Below are 18,297 nucleotides of genomic sequence, written 5' to 3' on the forward strand. Positions count from 1 at the left end.
ATACACCCTCCCGTGGGATCACGGGCTCCTCAGTTTTAGTGCAAAAGCAAGAAGGAGGAAAGCCAATAACAGGTTTAAAGACAAATTCAATCCGAAGAAACATCGGAGAACTGAAACCATTCAACATGAACAACATGTGTACTCGAAAAAACCAAAAATCCCTAAGAAAACAGGGCGGGTGCTGGGTCTCCCAATTGGAGCTAGAAGAAAAGGAATTTACGGTAAGTAAACAAAATTCCCTTCTTCTTTGTCGCTCCTAATTGGGAGACCCAGACAATTGGGACGTCCAAAAGCAGTCCCTGGGTGGGTAAAAGAATACCTCGTGATAGGGCCGTCAAACAGCCCTGTCCTACAGGTGGGCAACCGCCGCCTGAAGGACTTGTCTACCTAGGCTGGCGTCCGCCGAAGCGTAGGTATGCACCTGATAATGCTTGGTAAAGGTGTGCAGACTCGACCAGGTAGCCGCCTGGCACACCTGCTGAGCCGTAGCCTGGTGCCGTAATGCCCAGGACGCACCCACGGCTCTGGTAGAATGGGCCTTCAGCCCTGAAGGAACCGGAAGCCCCGCAGAACGGTAGGTTTCAAGAATTGGTTCCTTGATCCACCGAGCCAGGGTGGATTTGGAAGCTTGCGACCCTTTACGCTGACCAGCGACAAGGACAAAGAGTGCATCCGAGCGGCGTAAGGGCGCCGTGCGGGAAATGTAGATCCTGAGTGCTCTGACCAGATCCAACAAATGCAAACCTTTCTCAAATTGATGAACTGGATGAGGACACAAGGAAGGTAATGTGACATCCTGATTGAGATGAAAGGGGGATACCACCTTAGGGAGAAACTCAGGAACCGGACGTAGAACCACCTTGTCCTGGTGAAACACCAGGAAGGGAGATTTGCATGAGAGCGCCGCTAGCTCGGACACTCTCCGAAGAGACGTGACCGCTACTAGAAAAGCCACTTTCTGTGAAAGACGAGAAAGGGAAACATCCTTCATAGGCTCGAAAGGCGGCTTCTGGAGAGCAATTAGAACCTTGTTCAGATCCCAGGGCTCTAACGGCCGCTTGTAAGGAGGGACGATATGACCAACTCCTTGCAGGAACGTGCGCACCTGAGTAAGTCGTGCTAGGCGTTTCTGAAAAAATACAGATAGCGCTGAGACTTGTCCTTTAAAGGGAGCTGAGCGACAAACCTTTTTCCAACCCGGATTGCAGGAAGGAAAGAAAAGTAGGCAATGCAAAAGGCCAGGGAGGAACTCCCTGAGCCGCGCACCAAGATAAGAATATCTTCCACGTCCTGTGGTAGATCTTGGTGGAGGATGGTTTTCTAGCCTGTCTCATGGTGGTAATAACCTCTCGAGATAATCCTGAAGACGCTAGGATCCAGGACTCAATGGCCACACAGTCAGGTTCAGGGCCGCAGAATTCAGGTGGAAAAACGGCCCTTGAGATAGCAAGTCTGGTCGTTCTGGTAGTGCCCATGGTTGGCCTACCGTGAGGTGCCACAGATCTGGGTACCACGATCTCCTCGGCCAGTCTGGAGCGACGAGGATGGCGCGACGGCAGTCGGCCCTGATCCTGCGCAGCACTCTGGGTAACAATGCCAGAGGTGGGAACACATAAGGTAGCCGGAATTGCGACCAATCTTGAACTAAGGCGTCTGCCGCCAGAGCTCGGTGATCGTGAGACCGTGCCATGAAAGCCGGGACCTTGTTGTTGTACCGTGACGCCATCAGGTCGACGTCCGGCATCCCCCAGCGGCGACAGATCTCCTGGAACACGTCCGGATGAAGGGACCATTCCCCTGCGTCCATACCCTGGCGACTGAGGAAGTCTGCTTCCCAGTTTTCCACGCCTGGGATGTGAACTGCGGATATGGTGGAAGCCGTGTCTTCCACCCACGTTAGAATCCGTCGGACTTCCTGGAAGGCTTGCCGACTGCGTGTGCCACCTTGGTGGTTGATGTATGCTACCGCTGTGGAGTTGTCCGACTGAATTCGGATCTGCTTGCCTTCCAGCCACTGCTGGAAGGCTTGTAGGGCAAGATACACTGCTCTGATTTCTAGAACATTGATCTGAAGGGTGGACTCTTGCTGAGTCCGTCGTGACCACCGCCCAGGATGGGGGTAGAAAGGACTTTCCCTTTGACAATGAGGTGGGAAGAAGCCACCACTGAAGAGATTCCTTGGCCGCCTGAGAAAGGGAGACGTTCCTGTCGAGGGACGTCGACTTCCCGTCCCATTGGCGGAGAATGTCCCATTGTAGTGGACGCAGATGAAACTGCGCGAAAGGGACTGCCTCCATTGCTGCTACCATCTTCCCTAGGAAGTGCATGAGGCGTCTCAAGGGGTGTGACTGGCCTTGAAGGAGAGATTGCACCCATGTCTGTAGTGAACGCTGTTCGTCCAGCGGAAGCTTCACTATCGCTGAGAGAGTATGAAACTCCATGCCAAGATATGTTAGCGACTGGGTCGGAGTTAGATTTGACTTTGAAAAGTTGATGATCCACCCGAAACTCTGGAGAGTCTCCAGCGCAACGTTCAGGCTGTGTTGGCATGCCTCTTGAGAGGGTGCCTTGACAAGTAGATCGTCCAAATACGGGATCACAGAGTGACCCTGAGAGTGCAGGACTGCTACTACTGCTGCCATGACCTTGGTGAAGACACGTGGGGCTGTCGCCAGCCCGAAAGGCAGAGCTACGAACTGAAGGTGTTCGTCTCCTATAACAAAGCGTAGAAAACGCTGGTGCTCTGGAGCAATCGGCACGTGGAGATAAGCATCCTTGATGTCTATAGATGCTAGGAAATCTCCCTGGGACATTGAGGCGATGACGGAGCGAAGGGATTCCATTCGGAACCGCCTGGTTTTTACGTGCTTGTTGAGCAGTTTTAGATCCAGAACGGGACGGAATGACCCGTCCTTTTTTGGCACCACAAACAAGTTGGAGTAAAAACCGTGACCTTGTTCCAGAAGAGGAACGGGGGTCACCACTCCTTCCGCTTTTAGAGTGGACACCGCTAGCCGCAGAGCATCGGCTCGGTCGGGAGGTGGAGAAGTTCTGAAGAAGCGAGTTGGAGGACGAGAGCTGAACTCTATCCTGTACCCGTGAGACAGAATGTCTCTCACCCAACGGTCTGTGACCTGTGGCAGCCAAATGTCGCCAAAGCGGGAGAGCCTGCCACCGACTGAGGATGCGGAGAGAGGAGGCCGAAAGTCATGAGGAAGCCGCCTTGGTAGCGGGTCTTCCGGCTGTCTTTTTTGGGCGTGACTGAGTTCGCCAAGAATCTGAGCTCCTCTGATCCTTTTGAGTCCTTTTGGACGAGGAGAATTGAGACCTGCCTGAGCCTCGAAAGGACCGAAACCCCGACTGTCCTCTCCTCTGTTGGGGTTTATTTTGTCTGGGCTGAGGTAAAGATGAATCTTTACCCTTGGAGTGTTTAATGATTTCATCTAAGCGCTCCGCAAACAGTCGGTCACGAGAAAAAGGCAAACTGGTTAAACACTTTTTGGAAGCAGAATCTGCCTTCCATTCTCCTAACCACAAGGCTCTGCGTAAAACCACGGAGTTGGCGGACGCCACTGCCGTACGGCTCGTAGAGTCTAGGACAGCATTAATCGCGTAAGACGCAAATGCAGACATTTGAGAGGTTAAGGGTGCCACCTGCGGAGCAGATGTACGTGTGACCGTGTCAATCTGTGTAAGACCAGCTGAAATAGCTTGGAGTGCCCATACGGCTGCGAATGCTGGAGCAAACGACGCGCCGATAGCTTCATAGATGGATTTCAACCAGAGCTCCATCTGCCTGTCAGTGGCATCTTTAAGAGCCGCCCCATCTTCCACTGCAACTAAGGATCTAGCTGCAAGCCTGGAGATTGGAGGATCCACCTTGGGACACTGGGTCCAGCCCTTGACCACGTCTGGGGGAAAAGGATAACGTGTATCCTTAAGCCGCTTGGAAAAACGCTTATCCGGATAAGCGTGGTGTTTCTGGATTGCCTCTCTAAAGTCAGAGTGGTCCAGAAATACACTTAATTTACGCTTGGGATACCTGAAATGGAATTTCTCCTGCTGTGAATCTGTCTCCTCCACAGGAGGAGCAGGCGGAGAAATGTCCAACATTTTATTGATGGACGCTATAAGATCATTCACTATGGCGTCACCATCTGGTGTATCCAAATTGAGAGCGGTCTCAGGATCAGAATCCTGATCAGCTATCTCCGCCTCATCATACAGAGAGCCCTGCTGGGACCCTGACCAGTGTGATGAAGTCGAGGGCTGCTCATAGCGAGCTCGTTTAGGCTTTCTGGGACTGTCGTCCGTGTCAGAGCCATCACCCTGGGATGCAAGAGACACCCCCGGATCCCGGAGCTGTTCCGACTGAGGGGGACCAGGGAGCAATGAGTTAACAGTGTCCATGGGCTGAGGTACTGGTCTAGACTGCAATGTTTCAAGAATTTTAGTCATAGTCACAGACAATCTGTCAGCAAAGACTGCAAACTCCGTCCCTGTCACCTGGACAGTATTTACAGGAGGTTCTGCCTGGGTCACCTCCAGCAGAGGCCCCGGCCGAGCAAGTGCCACAGGGGCCGAGCACTGCACACAGTGGGGGTCAGTGGAACCTGACGGTAGAGCAGCCCCACAAGCGGTACAAGCAGCATAGAAAGCCTGTGCCTTGGCACCTTTGCTTTTTGCGGTCGACATGCTGATGTGTCCTCTGAGAAATCTAGGAGGGTATATAGCAGAGAATCCTCAGCGACCGTACAGTGCAATGTAAAGCTGCAAGCATAAAATACCATATACACTTCGGCACCAGTGGGGGTCAGCCCTTGAGGGCAGCTTACCGCCCGCTGAAAAGCGGGTGTGTGGGCACCAGAATCCCGTGTCTGGGTCTCCCAGTCTCCTCTCTCCAGCTCAGACTGCACACAGGAATGGCTGCCGGCGTCCTGTGAAGAGAGGGATCGTGGGCGTGCCTCAAACAAAGTGCGGGAAACTGGCGTCTCACTGTGCCCAGTGTGAGGGCTGGAGTATGCAAAGCAGACTCCAGCCCTCTGCGCTGACGTTCTATACAGCGTCCCGCCCTTCCCCTGACTGGCAGGCCTGGGGGCGGGAACGAAACGAAACTAGGCCGCAGAAAGCCGGGGACTCGAGTAATAAGCGCGGCCGTGATATATGCACGGCCAGCGCGGAAGTCCCCGGCGCACCACAAGTCCCAGCCGCGCCGCAGCGAAAAAACTGACAACAGCGGCCGCGCGGCAGTTTCAAATACATGTCCCCTCTCAGCAAAGCTGTAGATAGGAATGGCACCAGCGCGCAGCGCTGTTGTCCCCGGCGCACTAACACACCCAGCAATGCTGCAGTGTGCGCGCGGTTTGTACGGGGACACAGAGTACCTTGGCGTAGCAGGGCCCTGTCCCTGACGATACTCCGCTCCATATCCAGCAGATTCCCCAGGGGCTGTGGACGGAGCACGGTCTCTGTGCCTGGAGACCGGTAAATCCCACTTCACCCAGAGCCCTAAGGGGGATGGGGAAGGATGCAGCATGTGGGCTCCAGCCTCTGTACCCGCAATGGGTACCTCAACCTTAACAAACACCGCCGACAAAAGTGGGGTGAGAAGGGAGCATGCTGGGGGCCCTATATGGGCCCTCTTTTCTTCCATCCGACATAGTCAGCAGCTGCTGCTGACTAAACAGTGGAGCTATGCGTGTATGTGTGCCTCCTTCGCACAAAGCATGAAAACTGAGGAGCCCGTGATCCCACGGGAGGGTGTATAGCCAGAAGGGGAGGGGCCTTACACTTTTAAGTGTAATACTTTGTGTGGCCTCCGGAGGCAGTAGCTATACACCCAATTGTCTGGGTCTCCCAATTAGGAGCGACAAAGAAATCTAAATACTGTCAGGACCATGGCACCTAATAAGCGAAATGATACATTGTTGGATTCAGGGTGTCTTTGTCTACATCATGCTGCTCTCAGATGAGGTAGCAAAATCCTGCTGACAAATTCGCTTTAAAGCAATAAGCTGAGGCTTTCTCCCCTTTTAGCACGCTCACAGATCAGGCACAGGTTGCTCTAAATGTCTGCGCCAGATCCAGAAGCCATGTCTACTCTGTTCAGAAGTCACCAGCACCGCTGCAACCAACCAGTGGGATATTTTCCTAATGACACACTTTTCTAGTCTCCTGTGATTGGTCAGCAGTCCTAGCGTTTTGCAAGTGTAGCAGACATCAGTTTTGGAGCCGCCTGAGCTGGATGTTGAAAGGTGAGCATGCCTCCGTATATATTTTTAAAACCATTCATGCCAAAGAAATTAAATATTTCAGTATCATCCAACCTTCTTAAGTCTGATGTATACCTGAAGAGATTATTACTCTTACAGCTCAGAGCTGTAATTGATAAATGATTGCAGTGCATACCCTGCAGCTGATAATCATTGTGAAAAAAAAAAAAAGGATTAGAAAAGTAGAATCTTAGGCTGCTTTCACACTAAGTTTTTTTAGCATGCGTCATGAACGTTTTTTTTTGCTGTAAAAGCGGATCCTGCTTTTCCAAAGAAAAACGCATGCAAACGCATGTGTTATTTTGCAGGATCCTGTCACTGGATGTTTTTGGGCGGGCATTGGAGTCATGTGATCGGGAGTCAGTGGAACTGAACATGACAGACTGGGAGCCGGCATCTGACAGCTGCGGAGGCTCGTAACCAAGGTAAACATCGGGTAACTTGCTTGGTTACCCGATATTTACCTTGGTTACGAGTGTCCGCAGCTCTCAGGCGGGGGAGAGGGCAGAGAGGGAGGGGGAGCGAGGCAGAGGGGGAGCAAGGCAGAGGGGGAGTGAGGCAGAGGGGGAGCGAGGCAGAGGGGGAGTGAGGCAGAGGGGGAGTGAGGCAGAGGGGGAGCGAGGCAGAGGGGGAGCGAGGCTGGCTTCTGGGCATGCTCAGTAGAGCAAGCAGGATCCTGTCTATCAGCATGCCAGCGTTCACATGCAGTAAAGTCAGGATCCAGCAATTTGCAGTATTTGGACGCCGCTCAAAAACGCTACAAGTAGCGTTTTTGAAAAAAGTTAAAAAACTGCAAGTCGCTGGATCCTGACTATAACGCACGCAAAACGCAGGTGAACGCATGTTGACGCGAGTCCATTGCAATGCATTGAAATGAAAACGCATTTGCACTGGATCCGCTTTTGCATTAAAAAAAAAAAAAACCGTTCAGGACGCATGTTAAAAAAACGTAGTGTGAAAGCAGCCTTAGGAGTAGATGATAGCGCAGGTTATGTAACGTTTATTGCTTCTAGATCTTCTTGAACACTTTTGGTGATTGAGCTTTCTTCTTCCCTTCGGTGTGGGAGGCCTCCAGCTGTTATCACAGGATGTGCCCTCGGAGGCCAGGTGCTTCCCATCCCATCATACAATGGCCAGTTTTAGTGAAACAAAATCCCAAGAAAACACACAGCCGGAAGTGAGCTCATGTGGCAGGAGATGACTTCACTCGTGTTCTTGTTATTTCATTTTATGGGCCTTAAACACTAAGGTTCCAGCAAAAAACAGAACTATATATACACTATAAAGGAGCAATGCCTGCACAGATGTTTCATGTGTCATTTTCATGCCGTTTGTTAAAGGAATTGTCCTCTACTGTACAACCCTTGCACATTCAATTTAGGACCCCAAACTAAATAAAAATAATGGATACTCCCCTCCCACAGCAGCCCCGCTCCAGCTATGTCCGCACCGCTGTTCTTGGACGGTGATGTTACACTTTTGCATTGTGTTCCTTGCTGCATGCCTACGATCAGTGTTGACAGCGTTTTGGACGCAACACTTTCAGCTGCGTCCAGAAAACACTGTGTTGTACAGTATAAGCACAGTGGATGGGATTTATAGAAATCTCATGCCCACTGTGCGTGTACAGCCGGCAGTGTAAACTGACTTGCGGTACAGCTCTCCGAGCCACAAGCATGTCAATTCTTTGCTGTGGAGTTGCAAGCGTCCTCCACAGGGAGAACAGAAGAGAGAGACTGTAGCAGCCCAAACCCGGATTGTGGGCACAAGCTCCTGCGGAGGAGACTCACTGCCCCATAGGTCAGGACCCGCCGCATCCAGAACGCAACAAACCTGATCATACACTAATGGGACAAAACGACTATTCAAATCATGCACAGAAGCTCAGCGCATCATGGCGTGGCCAAACATCTAATGCACCTTCCCACCTATTTGTTTTCCCCTCTATCTCCACTGCCCACACTTCTTTGATTTTCTGTGGCTCTATAAAGTCAAAGCTGTTAATCATAGAAAGATAGAAAACAACTGCTGACAAGGTACACCGTTTAGCCACACCAAGGGTGCACCGAGCGCCTGTACTTGGTTTGAACATTCTGTGCTGTCACACTCCCTTTAAATTAGGATCCAGAAGTGATGAAGCTTAGGTTGCTCAGTAGTGGACAACCCCTTTAGGCCAAGTACAGAAGTTAATAAAAGTCAAAGAGCGTATCAATATTTCCTTTAGGGCACGTTCGTATGGAATGAAAATACAGTGGATTTCCAGCGCAGAACGCCCGGTGTGTTTCCCAGCGCAGAACGCCCGGCGTGTTTCCCAGCGCAGAACCCCCGGCGTGTTTCCCAGCGCAGAACCCCCGGCGTGTTTCCCAGCGCAGAACCCCCGGCGTGCTCCCCAGCGCAGAACCCCCGGCGTGCTCCCCAGCGCAGAACCCCCGGCGTGCTCCCCAGCGCAGAACCCCCGGGCGTGCTCCCCAGCGCAGAACCCCCGGGCGTGCTCCCCAGCGCAGAACCCCCGGCGTGCTTCCCAGTACCAGTGTACTGACATTTCATGCTTGAGCTGCAGAGAATATCCACAACACACACAGTCTGTCCTTTAAAAACAAAACACTGAAACACTACAATTCCCCCTGTTGTCAGTAATGCCATAAATAAAGCTATATAATCCATCATCTTGGCTGCAGGCTGATCAGGATTCCTACTTCCCAAATACCAGTGGACCTAAGCCTAAATCCCACGCCCTTAAATCAGATTACATTTAATGAATTTTACTTTTTTTTTTTAAAAAAAAAAAAAAAGCAACAAATGTTCCAGAAGAAAACTGGCGATAAGCGATCCACATAGTGGCTCCAGATTTTATACTCCGGCTGATGCCCGTGACCTGTCACAAGGATCCAAGTAAGGCAGCCAGAAACATTTCAATGGAATAAACAAGATGAATTAGCGCACAATCAACAGGAAGAACCGCTTGAAACACAATAATCTGGCCGGAGCTCCTGTAGGGGCAAGACGACAACGGAAGGAAAGGGGGGACTCCTGCACATCGCTACCCACTGCAAGCCAGTCACCACAATTAACCCTTACTCCCATTGACACACAGCTTTGCGCTTTTTTCAGTGCCATGTTGAAGGACTGGTGAAATTAAAAGCTCTTTACATTCTGCAAGGTAGCAGAGAGGACACTCGCTTATACCATACCGCATATACTTTACAGAGAATAGGTAAAAAGATATGTGATATGTGGTGACTGTGTAAAAAAAAGTTGCAAAGGTATAAAAACAATGTCACAAAGAAAAGCGTGTGAGTTGCTATATCTAGATTGAGATAAGAATCCTTAAAGCACCACAGCTGTGGTTTTATTTCAGCACTGGAGTGGTGCTTTACATCTAAGGGTACAATCACACTTTAGCGACGCTCCAGCGATCTAACCTGGCCAGGATCGCTGGTGCGTCACTACATGGTCGCTGGTGAGCTGTCAATCAGGCAGATCTCACCAGCGACCAGTGACCAGCCCCCAGCAACGCGTGGAAGCGATGCTGCGCTTGGTAACTAAGGTAAATATCGGGTAACCAAGCAAAGCACTTTGCTTGGTTACCCGATATTTACCTTGGTTACCAGCACGCACCGCTTAGCGCTGGCTACCTGCACTCGTAGCCAGAGTACACATCGGGTTAATAAGCAAACCGCTTTGCTTATTTACCCGATGTGTACTCTGGCTACGTGTGCAGGGAGCCGGCACTGGCAGCCTGAGAGTGGCATACGCTAGTAACCAAGGTAAATATCGGGTAACCAAGCAAAGGGCTTCGCTTGGTTACCTGATATTTACCTTGGTTAAAGCTTACCGCAGGCTGCCAGAAGCCAGCTCCCTGCACATTCAGATCGTTGCTCTCTCGCTGTCAAACACAGAGATGTGTGCTTCACAGCGGGAGAGCAACGTCCAAAAAATTTACCAGCACTGTGTGTAACGAGCAGCGATTTCACAGCAGGGGCCAGATCGCTGCTCAGTGTCACACACAGCGAGATCGCTAATGAGGTCACTGGTGCGTCACAAAAACCGTGACTCAGCAGCGATCTCGCTATGTGAGAAGTACCCCTTAGTCCTCTGCCCCGTCTTATACTTCCCCTCCAGCATTTTCATCCTTTTTTGGCGCCGCTCTAGTCCCGCGGTGCCATCTTGTGCCCATAACTTCTGACTGGCCAGAAGTCAGAAGTTACGTCACAAGCTTTCAATGCAAACTATGAGGGCCTGAACAAGGCTCTCATAGACATGTATCGAGTTGTGACCTCCAGTGACCTTGAAACACTGGAGCTGTCGGAAGGTCACAAATCGCCGGAGACTGACCAGTGTGCTGCTGGAAAAAGATGAAGATGGCAGCAGGTGAGTATAAGACAGGGTGCAGGGGACTTCTATATAAAAAAAAGCTGGAGTGGTGCTTTAAAGGGGGTTTGATCATGGTAAGAAACAATAACGTTTCACTTCTAGAAATAGTGCCACTCTTCCCATTAGGTGTTCTCACTACAGCTCAGCTTCAACCACTTGAATAAAGACATTTATAGAGCAGTAGCGGGCCACTCTGACAATTGCAAGCCCTAAAATGCCATTTGGACAGTGGCCGTCTAAGACAATATGAAGCATGTAAGAAACATCTAGTCAATCTTAACTTACCAATCTTGGCTGTTAATGGCATCCCCATAGCCTGGAGTGTCTACAACAGTTAAGCGAAGCTTCACTCCACGTTCCTCAATCTCCACAGTTGAAGCTTCAATCTGAACCATTCTTTCAATTTTCTCTAGCAAATAAATAAACAGATTAAATGTCATTTACTGTATGGGCAACTAACTACAGTATAGCACAAAATAAGTACACCCCTCACATGTTTGTAAATATTTTATTATATCTTTACACTGAAGATATGACACTTTGATACAATGCAATGTAGTAAGTGTACAGCTTGTATAACAGTGTAAATTTGGTGCCCTCTAAATAACAACACAGCCATTCATGTCAAAACCACTAGCAACAAAAGTAAGTACACCCCAAGTGAAAATGGCCAAACAGCTTAAATTAGCCATTTTTCCCTCACCGGTGCCACATGACTCATTAGTATTACATAGTCTCAGATGTGAATGGGGATCAGGTGTGGTAAATTTGTTATCGCTCCCATACTCTCATACTGGTCACTGGAAGTTCAACATGGCTCCTCATGGCCAAGAATTCTCTGGGGATCTGAACAAAAAGAATTGTTGATCTAGATAAAGATGGCCAAGGCTATATAAAAGATTGCCAATACCATGAAACTGAGCTGCAGCACGGTGGCCAAGACCATACAGCAGTGTAACAAGACAGGTTCCACTCAGAACAGGCCTTACCATGATCGACCCAAAGAGTTAAGTGCACATACTCAACTTCAAAAAGTTGTCTTTTCAAAATAGACGTATGAGTGCTGTCACACCAGGGGTGGGGGTGGGGGGGTCAGTATGTCAGTGCCCAGACCATATGCAGCACATTGCAACAAATTGGTCTGAATGGCTGTTATCTCAGAAGGAAGCCTCTTCTAAACATGAAGCACAAGAAAGCCTGAAAACAGTTTGATTAAGACAAGCAAACTAAGGATATGGATTACTCTAACCACGTCTTGTGGACTGATGATACCAAGATAAACGTATTTGGTTCATGTGTGTCATGCATATGTGGTGGCAACCAGGTGAGGAGCACAAAACAAGTGTGTCTTGCCTACAGTCAAGCATGGTGGTGGGAGTGTCATGGTTTGGGGCTGCATGAGTGCTGACGGCTGTGGGGAGCTAAAGTTCATTGAGTGAACCATGAATACCAACAGGTACTGTGACATACTAAAGCAGAACATGATCCCCTCCCTTCAGAAACTGGTCCACAGTATTCCAACATCATAACAACCCCAAACATCTATAAGATTACCATTGCTTTACTAAAGAAACTGAGGTGTTGGGCTGGCAAAGCATGTCTCTAAACATAAACCATATTGAGCATCTCTGGGGGATCTTCAAACGGAAGGTAGAGCAGCGCAAGGTCTCTAATATTCACCAATGCCGTCATTATGGAGCAATGGAAGAGGATTCCAGTGGCTCCTGTGGAGTTCTAAGTGAGTTATTTAGAAGACACACAAAAATTACACTGTTATACAAGCTGTACACTGACTACTTCACATTGTATCAAAGAGTCATATCTTCAGTGTTGTCCCATTAAAAGACATAACATATATACAACAATGTTAGGGGTGTACTCACTTTTGTGACATACTATATATTTTGCACCGCAAACAGCTTAAAAAAGGGCACTTTCATGTTTGATAATGCTATTAACCAGTGGCTAAGAGGTTAATCAACATAATGACGTTGGGAAGGTGCTTAGCAGCCATATTGAAAGTGCGGTACCCGGGAGAAAGCAACTACTCTCACAGCACTGAGCGTGGCGACTGTATGCACATCCCGCAGCTTTGACTGACAGCCGGCTTTGCACTGCAACAGTGTAGAGTTGGCTGTCAATCAAGTCCCAGGGTGTGTTTACAGACGGTGACTGTAGCTGCGCCAACACACCTGATGACTGAAAGCTGGCAGCTCCCAGGAGAAAAAGTTAATTTTCTCCCATGTGCCACACTTTTAGAACAGTCCGTCATGCACCTTCATAACACCTGCAGATTAACCCGATATCTACAAATTAATAGTGTAATCCGACATGACTGGTTAACTTTATCACTTATATTACAAACTCGTATATAGATCCAGAAATACGTACCTAAGAGTTTCAAACTGTCTCAAAAAGAAACAAAGCGAAAGATAGCAAGAAGAATTGGATGCACAACTGGTATATAAAGGGGGTTGTCCAGGACCTCTTTCACTGGATCTGAAATATGGTGTGGATAGATACTGCTGACCAGATCAGTTCCCAAGGTCATCCTCCGAAGGCCAACTGATTTTGTCTAATTAATAGGACATCAGATTGTTTCTTCGCCAATTGTGCCCCCTTGTATAGCAGTTACTTTCTCCAAGGCCAATGTGAATCCTACGTTTTATCCTATCAATAGGGTAGAACAGAGCTTCTAAAACTTCTACTGGGCTGCACCAGACTGACCAAATGAATGCTATGGTTTATCAGACAGACCCGGATGATGTCTAGGTCTCATTAAATGGGGAAGTCCATGCTAAAATTAAAAAAATAATTCTCAAGATTCCTTTGTCTCAACCCAATATAAAAATTATAATAAGAACAAAATGAGTTGGGTTGTTAAATAAGAGTTTACATTAAACCATAAGAGGACTGTGCCGTTTATATTCACTTCAATGAAAACTGCCTCCTCTGGAATGGCCTCCGTCTTAGTAGAGAGTCCTGCCTCACAGTATGAGAAGCACTGGAATAGAAGATAGCTCACTGATTCCTCAAGTCACTGGGGGTCTGAGCAGTCAGAAAGGGCTCTGGATACTGGGAATGTGCACCATCTTGAATAGAGCGGAGGTGCACATTCTTAAAGGGAACCTGTCAACCAAATTTTGGCCTTCTAAACTAAAACTAGCACCTTAAGCAGCACCTGTGCAGCATTCCATGAAGGTGCACGTTACCCCCTGACTCCCCTGTAGAACCCAAAAATGCCTTTATAAAATCTCCCGCCCGCTATGTAAATTGTCTCGTCCGGTGAACGTCCTATTCTGTTCCATGCTGTCCCTCTTTTCGCTGTCCTCCTGAGCTGATTGACGCAGTGGACACTATCCACGTAGGTGGGCAAAATCCTCGCCTGCACAAACATATTCCCAGCTTGCGCAGGCGCACTTTGCTCTGCCCTATTGCAGACAGAGCCGAAAACATAGATGTACCTGTGTGACCCAGCGAGTGCTCTGCGCTGGCGCGAGATTTTGCCTGGCGGTGTGGATGACATCACCGGCTTAATCCACATCGACGAAAAATCTCAAACCTGCAGTACAGACCAAAAGTTTGGACGCATCTTCTCATTCAAAGAGTTTTCTTTATTTTCAGGACTCAGAAAATTGTAGATTCACATTGAAGGCATCAAAACTATGAATTAAAACATGTGGAATTAAATACTTAAAGTGTGAGACAACTGAAAATATGTCTTATATTCTAGGTTCTTCAAAGTAGCCACCTTTTGCCTTGATTACTTTGATTACACTCTTGGCATTCTCTTGATGAACTTCAAGAGGTAGTCACCGGAAATGGTTTTCCAACAGTCTTGAAGGAGTTCCTAGAGATGCTTAGCACTTGTTGGCCCTTTTGCCTTCACTCTGCGGTCCAGCTCACCCCCAAACCATCTCGATTGGGTTCAGGTCTGGTGACTGGGGAGGCCAGGTCATCTGGCGTAGCATCCCATGACTCTCTTTCTTAGTCAAATAGCCCTTACACAGCCTGGAGGTGTGTTTGGAGTCATTGTCCCGTTGAAAAACAAATGATGGTCCAACTAAACGCAAACCGGATGGAATAGCGTGCCGCTGCAAGATGCTGTGGTAGCCATGCTTGTTCTGTATGCCTTCAATTTTGAATAAATCCCCAAAAGTGTCACCAACAAAGCACCCCCACACCATCACACCTCCTCTTCCATGCTTCACGGTGGGAAACAGCCATGTAGAGTCCATCCGTTCACCTTTTCTACAAAGACACAGTGGTTGGATCCAAAGATCTCAAATTTGGACTCATCAGACCAAAGCACAGATTTCCACTGGTCTAATGTCCATTCCTTGTGTTCTTTAGCCAAAACAAGTCTCTTCTGCTTGTTGTCTGTCCTTAGCAGTGGTTTCCTAGCAGCTATTTTACCATGAAGGCCTGCTGCACAAAGTCTCCTCTTAACAGTTGTTCTAGAGATGAGAAGGTGTGTCCAATCTTTTAGGCTATCCGCAGGACATTCCGCAGGAGCTCCCAGGAAACCGCACCACAACTTCTGTCTGTTTCCATGCTGCGGAATGTCCTGCGGATATGCTGCGGGCATTCTGCATTGAGGATACAGTACCATGGCTTCGGCACTGCATCCTCAATGCAGAACAAGTGCTGAGTGATCGGGGCGTTCATACTTCCCTCCATCATGCAGCACCTCGCTTTTCGGCGGCCGTGTCACTCTGTCAGCGTCTGCAGGAGAAGGTGGGCGGTTCTGAACTAGCTCCGGCTGTCACATGACCGGAGCTCGTGCAGGCCCCGCCCACCTCTTCCTTGCTGTACCTGGATTCACCGCGCTCCTGTACACCGGACGGAGAAAGTGACTCCGGTGAGGCAGGTAAGTATATGGGACCCTGCGGAGAAATCCGCAGGAATAATTGACATGCTGCTGATTTTTCCGCAGGGAAATCCGCATTATTTCCGCTACGGAAAAATCCGCAGCGTGGGCACAGCAGTTCCCAAATGCCATAGAAATGGCTGGGGAGTAGCTGTGCTGCAGATTTTTGAAAAATCCGCAGAATTTCCGCAAAAAATCCGCAGCAAATTCCGCGCATTTTCCGCAGCGTGGGCACATAGCCTTAGTCTGTACTGTATATTTTCGGCTCTGACCACAATAGGGTAGTGTGAAGTGAGCCTGCAAGAGCCAGGAATATGGAGATTTTGCCCGCCTACATGGATGACGTCCTAAACGTCATCCACGTCAATCAGCTCAGGAGGACAGCGAAAGCGGGAAAAGGAGGCACAGATTGGACCCAACCAGATAATATACATACAGGGTGGAAGATTTTATGAAAGGTATTTTTAGGGTCTACAGAGGGGTCAGGGGGTAATGTGCACCTTCACGGAATGCAGCAGAGGCGCTGCTTAAGGTGCTAGTTTTAATTTAGAAGGCCAAAATCTGTTGACCGGTTCCCTTTAACTTCTATGAGGCTGCCTGAAATAGCTGAGCACTGTCCAAAATTATTACATGCAAAAATACCATCCAGTCATGGGAAGAATTTAAAAAATGTAATAAAATATTAAATGTTTTATCTGTGTAAAAGGAGCATTTACTATAACTTCATTCTTTGGCAGTTAGTAGTTAATATTTATCCGTTAGACAAAAACACGGTACAGTTGTTATACTGCTAACATAGTAAATGTTAGTGTAAGGGAAATGTACACAATATGAAAATGTATTAAAGACATTACAGAAAAGGTAAAAGTAGTAAGAGGCACAAATGTAAAAGTATAGTGGATGCCAAATCAGGGAAGGACCGGTAGATAGAGTATCCAGGGGGGGAAATGTGTCAGCATGTACCTGCAGCTCCCGGTATATATCGCTCAGGATACAGGTCAGTAAGGAACAAACTGTTGATCAAAGTAGATTTCCCCAGTCCTGACTCTCCTGCAAGAAAAGATGGGTTTTCCATGTAAACATACATTGCCATATATAATACAGCATGAAACTATATGAATGCTGAAAAACAACCTGAAGGGTTCTATATATACTGCTATCTGGAGGGAGCCTGGTATACAGCTGAAAGTGCTGGCCACATTAATATGTAGGATTTCTGGGAAATATTCAGATTCAGTATAACTTGTATTTACTAATTTAAAGGGAACCTGTCAGATCCCCTATTCCCTCCACCCCAGCAGTAATGTAACCAGTATACCGAAATTCCTTGCCTAACCACCCTTGTATAACGTTATTCACTATTATGAATATTTGAAAAAACTACTTATAAATCTCACTTTCCTATGTTAATTATTGCCCAGATTAGTCAGCACTCTATCCATGTCGTCATGCCTCTATGGGTGTCAATGCCAGCTCCTGGAAATCTCAGCTCATTTCGACCATGTCAGTGCGCCTCAAAAGAAAGGTGGACGCTTCCCGGCTTCATAAGGCACACTGCGCATGACCGGAAGTTCAGAAGATGGCTCACATAGATGTCTCCTGAACTTCCGGTCATGCGCCTAATAAAGCCAGGAAGTGTACACTCGACTTCAAAAGACACTGTGACGAGGCCAAAATGAGCCACTCGCATGCGCAAGATTTCGAGCAGCTGGTGGTGACGCCAGGGCATGGAAATCATATGATCATACCCACCGGGAGGTGATAAGGAAGGAGGGCAGACTAGTCTGGGGAAACAACGCCCCTGCGACTAGTCAATCTAATCAGCATATGGAATGCAAGGTTTATAAGTAGTTTTTTTTAAACATTCATGTTCGTGAATAGCGTTATACAGGGCTGGTTGGCGAGTGAATTTGGGCATATAGATATGAATGCTGCTGGGTTGGAGGGCATAGGAGACCTGACAAGTTCCCTTTAAACCTCTGCTTATCCAATAGGTAGGAGTCCAGTGGAGGGTCCTAATCAGTGATTATTGGCCTTCCATGTGTGCAAACCGACAGATATGAATCTTGAAGTAGAACCACCTACTGGACTTCTAACTATAAAATGAGTAGCGATGGAAATGAATATCGTTATCCCAATGATCTACCGCTATGTATCAATCTGCTCAGCATCTCCCACAATATAACATGCTGCCCATAGCTTGCCCAGCACACCTAAGCTGTCAAATTTCCTTTACGAGTGGTCAATAAAATGAACAAGGAAAAAGGACAGACAATTAAGGGGGCTTTACACGCTACGACATCGCTAGCAATTGCTAGCGATATTGAGCGTGATAGCACCCGCCCCCGTCGTGTGTGCGATATCATGTGTTCACTGCCGTAGCGAACATTATCGCTACTGCAGCGTCACACGCACTTACCTGGTCGGCGGCGTCGCTGTGACCGCCGAACAATCCCTCCCTCAAGGGGGAGGTGCGTTTCGCATCACAGCGACGTCACCGCAACGTCACTAAGCGGCCAGCCAATCAAAGCGGAGGGGCGGAGATGAGCGGGAGACACAACATCCCGCCCACCTCCTTCCTTCCGCATAGCGGCCGGCGGCAGGTAAGGTGAGGTTCCTCGCTCCTGCGGTGTCACACATAGCGATGTGTGCTGCCGCAGGAGCGACGAACAACATCGATAATCAACTATTACCGATTTTTGGTTTTGGGACGACCTCTCCATGGTGAACGATTTTCACCATTTTTGAGGTCGCTTAAGGTCGCTGGCAAGTATCACACGC

The 18,297-nt window shown here is 48.5% G+C and overlaps 1 protein-coding gene across 1 annotated transcript in view; it reads right to left on the minus strand.

The window, feature by feature from the left end:
- LOC142249445 (septin-2A) overlaps positions 1-18,297 on the minus strand; it is a 146,816-nt gene that overhangs the window by 100,836 nt on the left and 27,683 nt on the right. Inside the window, exons 4-5 of the mRNA XM_075321109.1 lie at positions 16,480-16,566; positions 10,932-11,055 (exon numbers count right to left, since the gene is read on the minus strand). Coding sequence (XP_075177224.1) covers positions 10,932-11,055; positions 16,480-16,566 — 211 coding nt within the window. The remainder of the gene's footprint in view (positions 1-10,931; positions 11,056-16,479; positions 16,567-18,297) is intronic.

This window comes from Anomaloglossus baeobatrachus, chromosome 1 (assembly GCF_048569485.1).
Source record: "Anomaloglossus baeobatrachus isolate aAnoBae1 chromosome 1, aAnoBae1.hap1, whole genome shotgun sequence".
Taxonomy (NCBI): Eukaryota; Metazoa; Chordata; class Amphibia; order Anura; family Aromobatidae; genus Anomaloglossus; species Anomaloglossus baeobatrachus.